The sequence below is a fragment of the Gallus gallus genome, chromosome Z (genome assembly GCF_016699485.2).
Source record: "Gallus gallus isolate bGalGal1 chromosome Z, bGalGal1.mat.broiler.GRCg7b, whole genome shotgun sequence".
NCBI lineage: Eukaryota > Metazoa > Chordata > Aves > Galliformes > Phasianidae > Gallus > Gallus gallus.
Window position 1 is genome coordinate 35,947,228 of NC_052572.1, and position 14,336 is coordinate 35,961,563.

Genomic DNA, 14,336 nt, shown 5'->3' on the forward strand with positions numbered 1-14,336 from the left:
GATTTATTAATGAAAATAGGGTATGATGATACCTTGGTAATTTGTTGCTATCTGAATGTTCAGCACAGTACTTCCACACAGCCACTTCTCTAAATCAGTGGTGTTAAGTACATTCAACATTACAGTCCTTTTATTTTTCAGTCTTGTCTAGTATGCATTACTCGCTCCTTGGTCCCTTGACATGTATCATTAAGTAAGATTTTCTCAAGCAGAAGTGCAATACTGGGAGTCTCTCCTAGGGCACAGAGTAGACTTCCAAGTGAAGTCTTCGGCATGATGTTGTTCATCAATATTTAAAGAGCATACAACATTACTCTGAAATGCCTGTTTTCTCTAAATCCTTCCATTTGGCCTTGGCTTCATTCCTTGCCCAGCCATCTCTTCTTCTAACATATGGAGACTCAAAAACTCTCATTCACCATAAAACAAACAGAAATGTGACTGCCAGAGCTTTCTGCAAATGGACAATGGCACAAAGTGGAGCAGGACTCTTGTCACTTCTTAAAAAATAAATGACTCAAGGTAACAAGACCTGGGTGAAATAATACAGAAGGAAGGAAGCTGGAAAACTCAACTCAAGTAGAGGAACAGAGGCCTGATGGTCACTTTTGGGAAGCCCCATCTGGAAACCAACCTTATCATATCAGAAGAAAGTTGGTTCCTCTCTCTAAGACAAAATTGGCCTCTCAGAACATGTCCTCCAGGCACTTCTTAATCCTCTTATTTCAGATGGGAAGGCATTACACATAAGTTAGCATGCTTTTAAGCATACTGAGATAACCACAGAAAATACTAGAATGGAATGTACTGTGGGAAAGACTTACTAGGGGAAAAAATGGGACCAGTGAAGGATGAGTTGATGACACACGTAAAAACGCTTTCTAATAATTTGTTTCAATTGGTGCTTCAGATGTAACAGCTCCTATTACTCTGTGTGCCCGTTAGAAAAGTAAATAAATAAATAAACAAAACTACTGAGAAAATAGGATTATAAAACCATTCCTAAACATGAGGGTATTAGTGAAGCGGTTTAGAACAGAAACACATGCCTGGAAGAAAAGCAGAGGGAATTGAGTTAAACAGCTGCCGGGCCTATTGGCATCTGCAAACAATTCTACTTTATCTACATCAAACCAGGCCAGAGACAAATCAACTGTCAGCTCAGGCAGCTGAGCACTGCACACCAGTTCAACAAGAAGAAAGGGCAGAGCTTACCTGTTGATTAGCATATTTTATGACTTAATTTAAATCAGTCCTTTTAAGACAATCCTATAGGTCTGTTAATAATATGAAGTAGGAGGCCTCCACAAAGTCCTCAATACCAGCATGCATCTAAATACCTCAGTTTGAAATCACAGATGCTACAATTACTATATATACTTTAATTTTCTTATTCAGAAGACATGGAATTAATTGAAAAGTTCTTGCTGTTTGCTGCTGAGGTCCACATCATACCACAATGACTTTTTCACGTGTTAAACCTCTGATAGTTCTCATTTATTACAAATTCAGACAAAGATGTGCTCTTGAACTTCGTGTCATATAGTTACTAAAAGAATGGAAAAGTCAAAGATACAATTATATTTTATATTCCTTTACTCTAAGTAAGTTTCCATCATATGATGAAATAGAGTTTTGCAGCCACGAGTAAAACAGTTCATAAGAAAATATGCCATTACATATCACTTTTTGCAGTTATTCTTTCACTGAGAGATCTGCTGGACATCTACTGAGGGGTGATATTGCATTACCCCTTAAGACCACTAAATCCACTTGGAAACCAAGCAACTGAAATGAGCTAAGACCACACTTATTTCTCCTATTTTTGTGGATTCCAAGGTATCTTTTATCTAGGGGAAAAAGGAAACAGAAAAGGCAGGCTTCTGGATTGTGTGTGTGTGTGTGTGTGTGTGTGTGTGTGTGTGTATGTGTGTGTGTGTTTTGGGGTTTTTTGGGGGCAGAAAGATACAAGAGGGAAAGGAACACAGACATCCTTCTGACAGGCATGAACACAAAAAAGTTTAAATACCTGGTGGAGAAACACGAAAATACTTACACTGCTTATCTGGTAATTCGCTACCACTGAAATCACTCTTTTTCCTTACCACCTATTTGTGACAGGAGAACTCTCCCAGTTCAGCTCATGTACCTTTTGGGGAACTGGGACAACGGGACCCCATTCTTAGTCGCTTTAAGCACATTAAATAATAGGAGACAAAGACAAAAGTTGATATGAGAAGCTGATTGGGAGTCTTGAAGATGATGTTATGTGCATTTCCCTCTCTAATCAATCAGCTCTGCTCATCAGCTCAGGAAGTTGCCGGACTATCTCCTTACTGTGGTCTCTCCCACTCCACACATAGCTCTCAATGCAGAGGTTGCCTATCTCTGGCTGTTTGCCCTGCTCTTACTCAGTCTGCAGGCTCCACTCCCTGACTGTTCCCAAAGGGTTATAGCAGTAGCTTCAGAAAATCATTTTTAGTCAGCTCTTTTAATAATTAATCATGACGTTCACCCTTAAAACATGTGCAGTGAAGAGAAACCATACACAGGGGGCAACATTTGTCTGCCAAAAAAGAAACGTTGCAGACTTCTTTGTGATATTGAAGATGTTAATAAAATTCCCACATCTGTGTTCTCACCCCCCCCCTTCCCCCCCCCAGGAAAATTATGTTTTCCTATATTCATCTGATTCGTAAAGTCTAGTTATTGTGATGCATGCTTCTGGTGCAGGGTGGAGAAGAGGAGGGGAGGAAAGCTGGGGGAAAGCATTTTCAAGAGAATTGTACCACCTTCTGATTTGTTCTGTACTACACCTCAGTTGTATTTTGATTTTTCAGCAGTCTAAGTTATAACATCTGCACTTTGGAGCTGCTCACAAAGTACCTCTGAGCAGCCATACACCTGGCTTGGAAATAGCAGTATTTTTCTGGGCTAGCCCCTTCCTATTGTAGCGTGACAAATACCTGTTATACGCAGCATGGTGACTTGTGCACCACAAACACAATGACTGTAAAGGTAATCCTAACTGCACTACCGTACAGTGCACTGCTGTGCAAATACGCTGCATTAGTAAGGACTGACCTAATTTTGAAGCTATCCACACAAAATCTAGTGGTTATATCAAACACTATGTTCCGACACACTACTGGAGCAGCCATGTTTTACCTGGCTGCATATTAATTCCAAAGCCAATTAATTCCAATCCCAAACTATCGAGACGAGAGGGATAGTAAATGGCACGAATCTGGCATTTTAACAAACATACTACTGGTGCAGATGCCTAAAAGAACCTGACTACACTTACTAAATTTCCATTGTATCATCCAATTAATCAGGAAGTTCCAAGAACAAAGAAGACCAAACAGTTTAACGCAACAGTAATTTTCCCACAAAAGTTGATTGACGACATTCTGTGTTCCCGTGACAAATGCCTTTGGATTAAAGCCTTCGGTGGGACATGGAGTAGCAGTGACACTTTGTGCCAAGACCTGGATCCCTGCACTGTTATACCGAATAATTTTTCAAATAACTGCCATCTGAGAAAGCACTTCCCTTCAAAATTGCGCCACTTGGTTTAAGAAAACAAACAAAATCACCATCAGAAAGTTTCACCATTTCTGTCTGCACTGCTGATTTTTGACTGACCCTGTTCCGATATAGAGCTTTCAGCCAACCCAGGTAGCTGCGTCCACTCACGCATGGTTCCAGTTACAGGTTGGTCAGAGAGGTGCTGGCCATTTCTTAGGGGGTAAGTACCCCGAAGAGCAGATTGCATTAGACTGCTCACAAAGGAACACGCCTTAGAAACGAATTCCTGCTCCTTCCCTACAAGTTCACGGCTTGGTCTTTCTAAGGCAAGGCAAATGGAAGCACGAATGATACCTGCCACTACTTGCTCCCTCTCCACCCCCTCCCAAGCCTTTTTCAGTAGATAAACGTGCTGGAGTACAGAAAGGCAATTTGAGCATCTTCAGGTAGTCGCAAGGGGTTGTCTAGGTAGCAGAGGAAGTAATTAAAAGGAAAGTTGGGACTATTGCTGCAGTAAGTTTCCGGCAGCATCGCCTGCGGTGCTCCGGACAGATTCTGCCCGGCGGGCACCGGCGCTCCGAGCAGGGCGTCACCGTACCTTGAGCAGCCGGACGGACGGCAGGAAGGCGGCATGGCACAGCTTCCGGATGGTCCAGTTGAGCGGCCGGGGAGCGTCCGTCTGATTCATGACCCCCCGCGAGTCCCGCCGGCGGAGCAGCCTCACAGCCCGCAGCGCCTACCGCGGCAGCCGCCGCCGGGGCGCGGGCATCCCACGCGCAGCCGCCCGCGCCCGCGGTGCCGCAGGGCAGGGCAGGGCGCGCCGGGCGCGGGCAGGGGCTGGGCGGGCGGCTCCGCGCCGCCACCGAGCCTCCTTAAGACAGCGGGCTCCTGCGTGGGAACGGCAGTGCTCATGCATACCAAATGCGGCTGGATGGAGGCGATCGGCCCGCCGCTCGGGGCAGGCTGCGCTGGCTGAGCGGAAAGGGGCAGCCCGCATAAAAAAAGAGGCTGCGGGGAGAACGGCTGCTCCTTCTCTCCCCCTCCTGCCCTCCTGTAAGAGCAGCCAGGTTAGCCGCTCCCAGGCGAGCGGAGCCATCCGCCTCGCTGCTCCGCTTCCCAGGGCGGAAAGCTGAGCAGAAAGGAGGGAATTTAAATACAGCGGGCGGAGGGGTGCTTGTACTTTCTTCCCCAAAGCATTGCCAGGAGAGGGAAACCGGCATGAGGGGAGGGGCCAGCGCTCAGGCAGCAAAGGCTGAGAGGGGAAAAAATTAATTCACTCTTGATTTACTGATACAATGCACCTAGGAAGCGTAGTTTCATGGGTCGCGCACAGAATGGGTGCGCTAGCGGCGACTGGCAGCATTTAGAAGCTATGCTACAGTCTGAGTGTTGGCATGAACATCCTGGTGAAAAAAAGTTCAGAATTCAGGTCAGCGTAGTAACTAAATTTATATGCAGAACAGTTCTTTTTAGAGACGTGAAAACACGCGAGGTTACAATGCTGGGGCAATTGAAATGTGGTAAAGCACACTTCCATGTGGGTGGTAGCTGGCTTTCCCAGGTAAAGAAGATATCCTTATTGCCAGCTTTCTATCTAAAGGAGAAATATGCTTTCCTACTTCTTTTTTTTTTTTTCTTTTCTGAAGATTACATGAAGGAAGAGTTACTAAGTACAGAAAGAAATGTCCTGCAAAGCATCGCCAATACTTTATTTTGCCTGTAGTAACCAATTTTTACTAAGTATGGAGGAAAACTACCACTTCTCAGGAGAGTCTTAAATCTCTCATATCTCCGGATATAAAACGTGGCTAGAAAATGTACTTGGCTAGATTTCACTGATCTGCAGTTTTTATTCCCTATTGTGCAAATATTACTTCTCCATTTATGATTTATTCTCATTAATCAGACTGTGTAACATGAAGCAGTACTCTTGGTTCAATTTTTAAGGTTTGATTAAGGACAAACAACTCGGGAGAGAACAGGTAAACTCAGTACAGCTGCCGGTGCCATCAGATCCTCCAGGGTATATGAAGGATCCTAAAAACACAGCAGTTGTACAAATTGAGGAAGGTAAGGATTGATGCTTGCAACTTAGTGAATCCCCCTAGACGAAGTCTTGCCCTTGCACACAGATTAATGTTCTCCAAACCCAATTATATTGGGGTCTGTGTAGAAGGAGCTGAATTGCACTGAACTGGATGTGCATTGCCTTTATGCTGCTTTTCAACATGTGCATCCCAGCCAGCTGCACAGCACTGTACCCTCTCAGGAACTGTTTGAAGGCTGTTATGTGACCCCATTGTCATTTGCCCAGAAGAGAACAACCCAGAACATGGAGCAAGACTGACTATGTACCAGAAGAGATCTCCCACCCATTCCACCCAACGTACATCACGAAGATACAAACTTCAAAATCTTGGGATATCTGTGGAACAGAAAGGAGAGAGCACCATCTGACAAAGTCTGTGCCAGTGCAGATGAACTTCTGGTTATGACTGGGCATCTAGTTTAATTTACATGTCTTCTTACTTGAGCTCTCTGAAAATATTTGTTTTATCAAAGAAAGAAAAAATCTTGGTAAAAAAAATGCAACATGAGAAGATATGTGATTTCCTGAAACTTTTCTTCTAAGTCACCAGCAAGGTGCCAAAATTAAGTAGGCAGAAAAAAGTATTTGTGACTTTAAATATCATGCCCCCTAAAATGTATGCAGCATGACAACTTTTCTTTGTTTTAATTGTAATAATATTCAAAGATTAAGCATCCGGGGTTCATAGTGAGAAGAAAGAGAAGGATTTGGACAAATGGGAAACAAGTACTTCCCAGACTATGCCTTCTTCCCTCTGCCTCCCTCTCTGCACCCTCTAGCCACACTGATAAATGTCCTTTACCTTTGAAGATCAGTAAAGAGTTTCTTGAAAGGACACCAGACTTGACATTACCTTGACCAGCTGTTCTGCATTAGGCATCTGCCATAAACCAAAATGTTTAGTCTTACATGCCAGCGACAAAGGAGGTGGAGAAGTCATAGTGTGCTGCTCTTCTTTTCAAAGAGTAGAGTAACAAATCTCAGAGGAGACTAGAGGATTGAGGACAATAATCAAACATAACAGATAGCTTTAATAAACTAAAAATAGTGAGCTCAATGTATCTTAGCTTCCACAGAGCATCCTGTTTTTGAGATGGAGCTCTGTCATTGCCTTCTTATGCAAACAGTACCTTCGGGACAAGAGCTGTTATGTGATGCAGTGCTTAATACACATCAGCCTTCTTTCACAGGCCTATTTTCCATGGCCCCGTGCCTTGCCAAGTCATCTGTATTTGCAAAAAATGAGTGTTAGAATGCTAATGTCTCTCAGTGGCACCTAGGAAGCTCTGACAGACAGGACACCACCATGGTGTGGGAGGTCCACTTCTAACTCACAGCCCCTGCCTGATTTTGGATAGGTCATTTAATTCCTAATTGACACTAATTTCAACTCATTTTAACTTAATATGCATCTCTTACCTACAAGGAATACTGCAGTGGGTTTGAGGTTCTTTCTTGAGTGTAAATTTAAAAAAAGCTGAGCAAGATTTCTTTGTCTTTGCAGCAGCCCACACCAATTTTCAGCAAATGTTTGGAAGAAAACTGGTTTGGAAGAAAAGAAGTCCATTCTCAACAGCTTATTTTAGGTGTTCACAAAAACTGGTTAAAAAGTCTAGATAAATACTGAGGCGATGTTTTCCATTTGTTGTGTGGGGCTTTTTCAGCACTTTAATGAAAAAGTCAGTCTTTGAAGCTCTTGTTCTGTCCTGTTGGAAATGCAAGTGCTCAGCTCAGCTCTTTTGCAGTCCATTAGGAGACAGAAAGTTGCAGCAACCCCACTAGGATTATGAGTTCCTACTCTGTTAGAGATAAAAGACAGAGTTGCCACTTTCAGATTAAAACGCTTCTTCCTTGAAGTATACTCACAGAGACTTCAGTATTCACATCCAACTCTTTGTGTTTTGCCAAGAAGCACCTTTAGTAACACAGAAAGTCATAGTAAACAGAAGACAAATTCAATTGTTGCCTGCATATAGAGTTTTCTACTCTTCTTAACGCTATTGTTCATGATGAGCATTTTTAAGAGCACTTCTTGGTGGATTCCTGCCATCTAAGATGATAATAAACTTACATTTAGAATGCTCTGATACAGTAAACTTTAACACCTCTGGGAATGTTACAGAATGAAAAATAGCTGAGGAGCATCCAAACATCTCTGAGCACATCAATATCATCCAACACATTCAGCCTGAGAGCAAGTGCTTTTCAGAAAGATATTGCTCCCTAACCCAGCTACTACTCTTCTCTTATGAGTCACTCGGTGCAAGAAAAGCACCACTCTTGCTTAGGTTGTCTTAACCTAACGTGAACAACATAATTTGTTGTTAATATTTTAGACAGGGTCCAGGAAAGTTTTCTTTTTTATCCTGTTTGATTAACAATTCTATTGTGAAATACAAGATGTTGGGTAACTGAAATAAGCAGAGAGGGCAGCAGTAGGAAACCAGGAAGATATACTGCTTAGCATGGTAGAAAATAACTTTGCAGCTCAACTGGGGACAAACTTCAAGTGGAGGAAGGTGAATTTTAGTGTGATACCACACTGTAGTGTGGTTATACAGATGCCTTTCTAAGGCTTCTTTGCTTCCAGAGCACCCTTACTACTTTCCTAAGGGCTTGCAAAGCCCAGTGGAGTAACAAATACAGGAGAAAATAGAGCTACCTGTGTGCCTTTTTTGCTTTTAGCATTCATTTTGGAAGTACTACAGAGGCAGAGGTCATAGCTTTTCTTAACATAGGTTTTACATGTGATTCTGCCTCCTAGTCTTATGTAGGAGATGGCAGGATGGCAAAAAACGTAGTTCAGAAGCCTTCATTTGAAAGTCAAAGATAACAATGCTTCCCGCAGATACAGTAAAACAGCTTCAGCCATCTCATTACCCATTCACTTTGCAGGTTTTTAGCTTAGCCAACAATGAAGTGTGCAACAATGAGCAATAGCCTATATTTATAAGAAAAAAATTGTGGGTTTTTTTCCATTGTGCTCACATTTCTATTTATCTTAATTATGTGTTATTTCTTATTAAAATTAGTCAACAGAAAAATGAATCAATACAATCTGAATAAACTATACTTAATTTTATACCCATCTTCTTAATGGGCATAGGTGTTCTTCAAGCTTAACTCAACTGATACTTAATTCACAAAATTTCTCCACTGCTTTCCCATCTTTTCTATTCACAGCATGCCTGAGATGGCCTTTTTCTTGTGTTATCTTGGCTGAGGTATTTCACAGGTCTTCTGTCACATGTTTGTATCCACTATATCCACTAGTCCCTCTCCTTCAGTTGCAGAGAATGTTAATGTAATGTTTATACATGTATTAAATATTAATTAAATAATTTATTCTAGGTACAGGCAATTCTTTTTCAAGCACATGCATTAGTGGTATTGTGTGTAGCTATAATTTATGGTTTTGGGCAACTGCTTAAACAGCTAGAGGAAAAGGTATTCCTTCTGCTTTGTTCTTCTTCACACACCTTCTTATATGTCTGTGATGTAATGGCAAACATGATGAGATTGTTTTGTAAGCCTACTCACTGCCACCTTAATGTTGCCTTTAACTGACCCACAAGTGTCTTTTGCCTGGGAAAGCATCTGGCTGGGCTACATGAAGAGATCTTGGGAATACTGGGTGTACCAGAGCACACAACCACTGTAGAGAACCAGAGGAACTGGTGAGACAGCAGGAGGCCTGAGCAAATCAGGCACACCCAGTGCTCCCTACAAGGATGCATATTTTCTTAGAGACACTGTTTGATGGCTCTCCGTTCAGAAATGAGCAAAGGGTGCTGCAGATTCAGGCTAAGCACACATAAATTGAAGTTTCAGTTGATGAGGCACAAGCAGACTTAGGGTTTTTTTGTGGTTTCACATCTGTATCTACTGGAAGAGTTTGATGATTTGCACCATTTTACTTCCAGTTGCTGAGTACTTAAAAATCTGCCTATCTGTAGCTTTTGAATGTGTATCCTAGAACAGTGTTTCTCCACACATTCTTCTTTAGTTACAGCCTGCAACCTTTCCACATTCATATTTGGAAAGGGTTAAAACACTTAGGCATATAACACTTTTATTTTGGGACTAGAAATGTCCATGATTGATTGTTACTTAGAAACAAATACTGCATTTTAAATTACAATTTCTTTCTTTAGATAGATTTTCAAGCTGTTACTTCATCAACCTCTAAAGCACACAACAGAAATTAGGCTGCTCCAACTTTCAGATTTCTGATTATTCTAAAAGCTTATCTCCAACTTAGTCATCCTGTACCAATCTGTACTGTATAACTTTGTGTTAAGCCTCTCTTTGTTTTGATCTGTAACCTCATTTTCTCTACCATATACTAAGCTAAGATGCTAAGTGTTGAGTATATCAGTTTCAATACAGATGAATTATAAATATTTTCCAATTTGTATTATCTTAGTAAATAAAACACAGAACAAGTATGAAACTTTATGATAGGCTATTTACCCTGACTATTAGGTATTTCATCAAAGACTCAAAACATTAACTGTCTTGCAACAGAGCACTTGTCTTCACTTGTTGTAGATTGATGTGGTATATGATGAGAGTTTTTCTCTTTTAGTCTTCCAGAATGGTGATGTATGTTTGTGTCCTTTGAGTATGGTGGAAAAGCACAAAAATTTAGAATTTCTTCTGCTGTGAGGGTACAAAGAACCAAGATAATCAAGTAGTATTTTCAACATGTACTGCATATCTGCATGCGTTCCCCACATCGGCTTTACCTTCCTCCCAAAGACAGAGGCCCTACGATACAGTGAATGCCATCTGTGAAGTAAGAGTTCCCGAAAACACTTGGCTCAGTCTTGCAGAGCTGAGCACATGTGGTGCTTTATTACTGAACTGCCTGTTTTATTGAGGATTCCCTTCCACCATATTTGTATTTTCTATAGTACTTCCCTCATCTGCTCATTTAGCTGTGTAATGATATTCATATTGCTTTGTAGAAGTAATCTGGCCACCCAGTGGCCAAAGGTGTCTGTGGGTGAATGGCTCAGTCATGACAATTAAAAAGGCTGTATTGAAGCACCACAGGCTTGAGAGGAAGAATTTCAGTGATGGATAGTCCAGAACAGATGAAAAAAGCAGATAAATTCACAGGTCTGATTATCAAATCAATAGGTGTTCTACTAGCAGCTAAAAGCAAACAGCTCTTGGTAAGAGCAAAAATGATGCTTATGACGTAGGGCTCAATCAATAACTACCTGTATACTTGAAATTTTATTAGGAAATCCTTCATTCAGGCTTATTGGTTACAAATTTCACCAGACGATAAAGCTTTTTCCCTCACACATTCCATGCAGAAATGTCTTCTACTAGGTAGCAGTAAGATGGCTGTCTTCTGCAGGAGCTGTTTCTTTGTATTCCGCATGCAATGGGTGGTTTTGTCTTAAAAACAACACAAAGAAAAGTGTAAGACTAGGGTTTTCCTGAAGCACAGTGGGAATGGCCATAGCTCAATTAAGATGTGGAAAAAAAAAAAGTATTATTCAAATCCAATTAAAAAACAACAACAGAAACAACAACACACTCCTTCTTCTACTTTGAAAATGACACTGGTCAATTTCAAATTGATTTCCTTAATTCTGTTTTTAGCACCTTGCACATCTGCTTGTGATTTATTTTTAAATTCACATTCCAACTCCCCATGCATTCCTTTTATACCCTGGGCTCACACACATGCACTATTTTACACCTATGTTTTCACTGAGATGTTTATAAGCACGTCTGGACACCAGCTAACTGCGTGGTAAAAGATACATGTGCTTTCCACAATATCTGTTCCATTTATTACCCATTTGTATTTGGTGGCACATTTGGGAAAAAAAGTAAAGAGTGGGGCCTTTTAGACTGATCACTAACCAAAGCTGTAATGATCTCCAGGGGTGGCGATCCAGTTTTGTACCCAAACACAGCGTGGGTGACAGTGAAGGTGCCAGATGAGGATAACAGTGAAAAGAGCATCAGCTGTATCGAATAAGCTGTACTATCAGTTTCTATTTGCTTAGCCATTGCCTGGTAATGCTGGCATTGAGGCAGATGTGTATAAAAATTAGAGAAATGTTCTGCACTGACTCGGTAAAAATCCTTCTAGCTCTAACAGAAGATTCAAAGTTATCAAGAACATACCCTACCATTAAACATGACATTCTCACAGTGTCTTATATTATAGACAGTTTTCAGTGTGATTTGATATTGTGCATAAATGAGACATTTGTTGAAATCCAATGACTGCAGATATCCGGGAAACTACTTGGGGGAAAAAATGTTCTCACAGGGAGGAAATAGTCTCCAGTTATAGTTTCTAGGAAAGATGGAAAACAAACAAACACAAAACAAAGCAAAGAAAAAACCCTTTCAGTTGTATTTTTTAGAGCTCTCTTTTATTTCTTTATTTTTTTTCATTTTTCCCTTAGAAATCCCCTTATGAATCCCCTTTCCCTTATAAATCATAGTTTGGTTCCTTCCACAAAGCCACAGAATCAGAAAATCAGCTACTAAATTCAGATCATCATTATTAGAATCTTTAACTCAGCATCATAAAACAGTTTACTTGAAAAACTGTGACTGATAAGGACACTCCTGGAGTACTGCGTTCAGCCTGTATGTGGAGATGCTGGAGAGAGTTGAACAGAGGGACACAAAGACAGAAGCACAGAATCATAGAATCATTAAGGTTGGAAAAGACCGATGAGATCATCTACTCCAACCATCCATCTACTGACAATATTGCCCACTAAATCATGTCCCCAGGTACTACATCTATCTTTTGTTAAATACCTCTAGGGACGGCGACTCCACTGCCTCCCTGGGCAGCCCATTTCAGTACCTAACCACTCTTTCTGGGAAGCAATTCTTTCTGATATCCAACTTGAACCTTTCCTGGTGCAATATAAGGTCATTCCCTCTTGTATAACTGCTACCAGGGAGAAGAGACTGACCCACACACCACTACAGTATTCTTTCAGGTAGTTGTAAAGAGCAGTAAAGTCTCCCCTGAGACTCCTGTACTCCATGCTAAACAAGCTTACTTCCTTCAGCCGCTCCCCATAAGATTTGTGTTCCAGAACCCTCACCAACTTTGCTATCTTCTCTGGACACACTCCAGGGCCTCAGTGTCTTTCTTGCAGTGAGGGATCCAAAACTGAACACAGTACTGGAACATTTATCCTAGGAGGAAAGGCAGAGAGGTAGGGTTGTTCACCCTGGAAATGAGAAGGCTGAGAAGGACTTTATCAATTTGTATAAATACCTCATGGGAGGTTACAAAAGAGGTGCAGCTGGGCTCTTTCCATTGGTGCCCACTGAGAGAAAAAGAGGCAATGGGCACTTAAACTGAGGATGACAGAGTCCTGTCATAGGTTTCCCAGAGGAGCTGTGGAGACTCCTCCCTGGAGACCTTCAGAAGGACATGGGCCTGGGCAGACTACTCTTAGTGGCCCTGCATGATCAACAAAGTTGAACCAAGAGGTTGCTTCCCATATCAGCCATTCCATGATGCTGTGAATTCCTGGCACACCTGACAAAACTGAACAACATTTTGGGATGCTTTTAAATTATTATTATTTTTTTAAAACCTCTGTACCACAACTCTCAAAGCAGATAACAGAATGGACCCAGGATATAAAATTGTACTGTAGAATAAGCTCTTTTTGAAAAGCACAATTGTAGTACTATTCATGACAGACTAGCTACTCATTTATTTAAGCAGACAAGCTGCCCATGCTTTTGCACATCTCCAAAGAGAATGTACATACCTATCCAGACATTGCAAGAGCAGAATCCACAGGAGCAAGAAAACAGAGCAAAAGAAAAGGGGATTTTTTTCCTTAAAGTGTCAATCAGTTATGTAACTGGACCCTGCAACAGCCTTTAAGCATGCACTTTCTAGTTCAGCACTGTTTTTATAGCTCCCTATCACAGCTGTACAATTCACCTTCTCAAATTACTCATACCAACATTAAACGGCAATACAGAGATGACGGAAGGCTTTCCTTGGAAAGCTCTTCTGATATACCTTGCAAGTCTTTGTCAAGTTTGAGTCCTCATTACAGACTGTCCTGTAACAACCAGCAGACATAGCATACTCTCCCCAAGATTACGATTTCAATCTTTCCTTCATGTTCTTATCACTTAGAAATTTCAGTTTTGTGATTTATGGCTTTCTCCCAGAAGGCAAAAGAACACATTCCTCTTGGTTTGTTGGCATGACACCTGATGTTGTGTTATGTATAAAGTATCTGCTATATTTATGACACAAGTTATGCATTATGTTTTCAGGTCCACATTATTATTTCAGACTCTTAAAAAGAATTTTCTGATTCTTAATGGAACAGAGCATCTATGGACATGATTTATGTATCATTTTGCTACAGCTCTTAAGCTAATTCTGAAGGAAAAAAGTCAAAAAAAGACTGTGGAAGATGGACAAACATAAACAAGTTAGGGACTATTAAGTGAAAGACAAAAATGGTGAGGAAGAGTTGTGTAAGTATTTGTATCAAGTTCTTTAATACCTATCTTTCAAAATTATAATTTGATATAAACTTCCAGTAAGACAAGTCTTGGGAGTATGTTGCATTATTAATTGTGTAATTTTTCTTTTTCTTTTTTTCTTTAACTGTTTCTGAAAAAAAGTACCACATAATTTCTACATATAGTCTGTTTTTTTTTTTTTTTTCATGACAGTTCA

At 40.9% G+C, this 14,336-nt stretch overlaps 1 protein-coding gene across 8 annotated transcripts in view; it reads right to left on the reverse strand.

Annotated features, from left to right (window-relative positions):
- The window catches only part of TRPM3 (transient receptor potential cation channel subfamily M member 3), a 426,369-nt gene that overhangs the window by 256,907 nt on the left and 155,126 nt on the right, over positions 1–14,336 (reverse strand). For 7 of the 8 annotated variants that reach the window (XM_040656007.2, XM_040656006.2, XM_040656000.2 and 4 more), the window contains exon 1: positions 4,130–4,317. The exons of the other annotated variant lie outside the window; for it this stretch is intronic. In XM_040656007.2, the coding sequence (XP_040511941.1) occupies positions 4,130–4,219 (90 nt within the window). In that variant the 5' untranslated portion in view covers positions 4,220–4,317. Of the gene's footprint in view, positions 1–4,129; positions 4,318–14,336 lie in introns of those variants that run through there. 8 annotated transcript variants of the gene reach the window in all.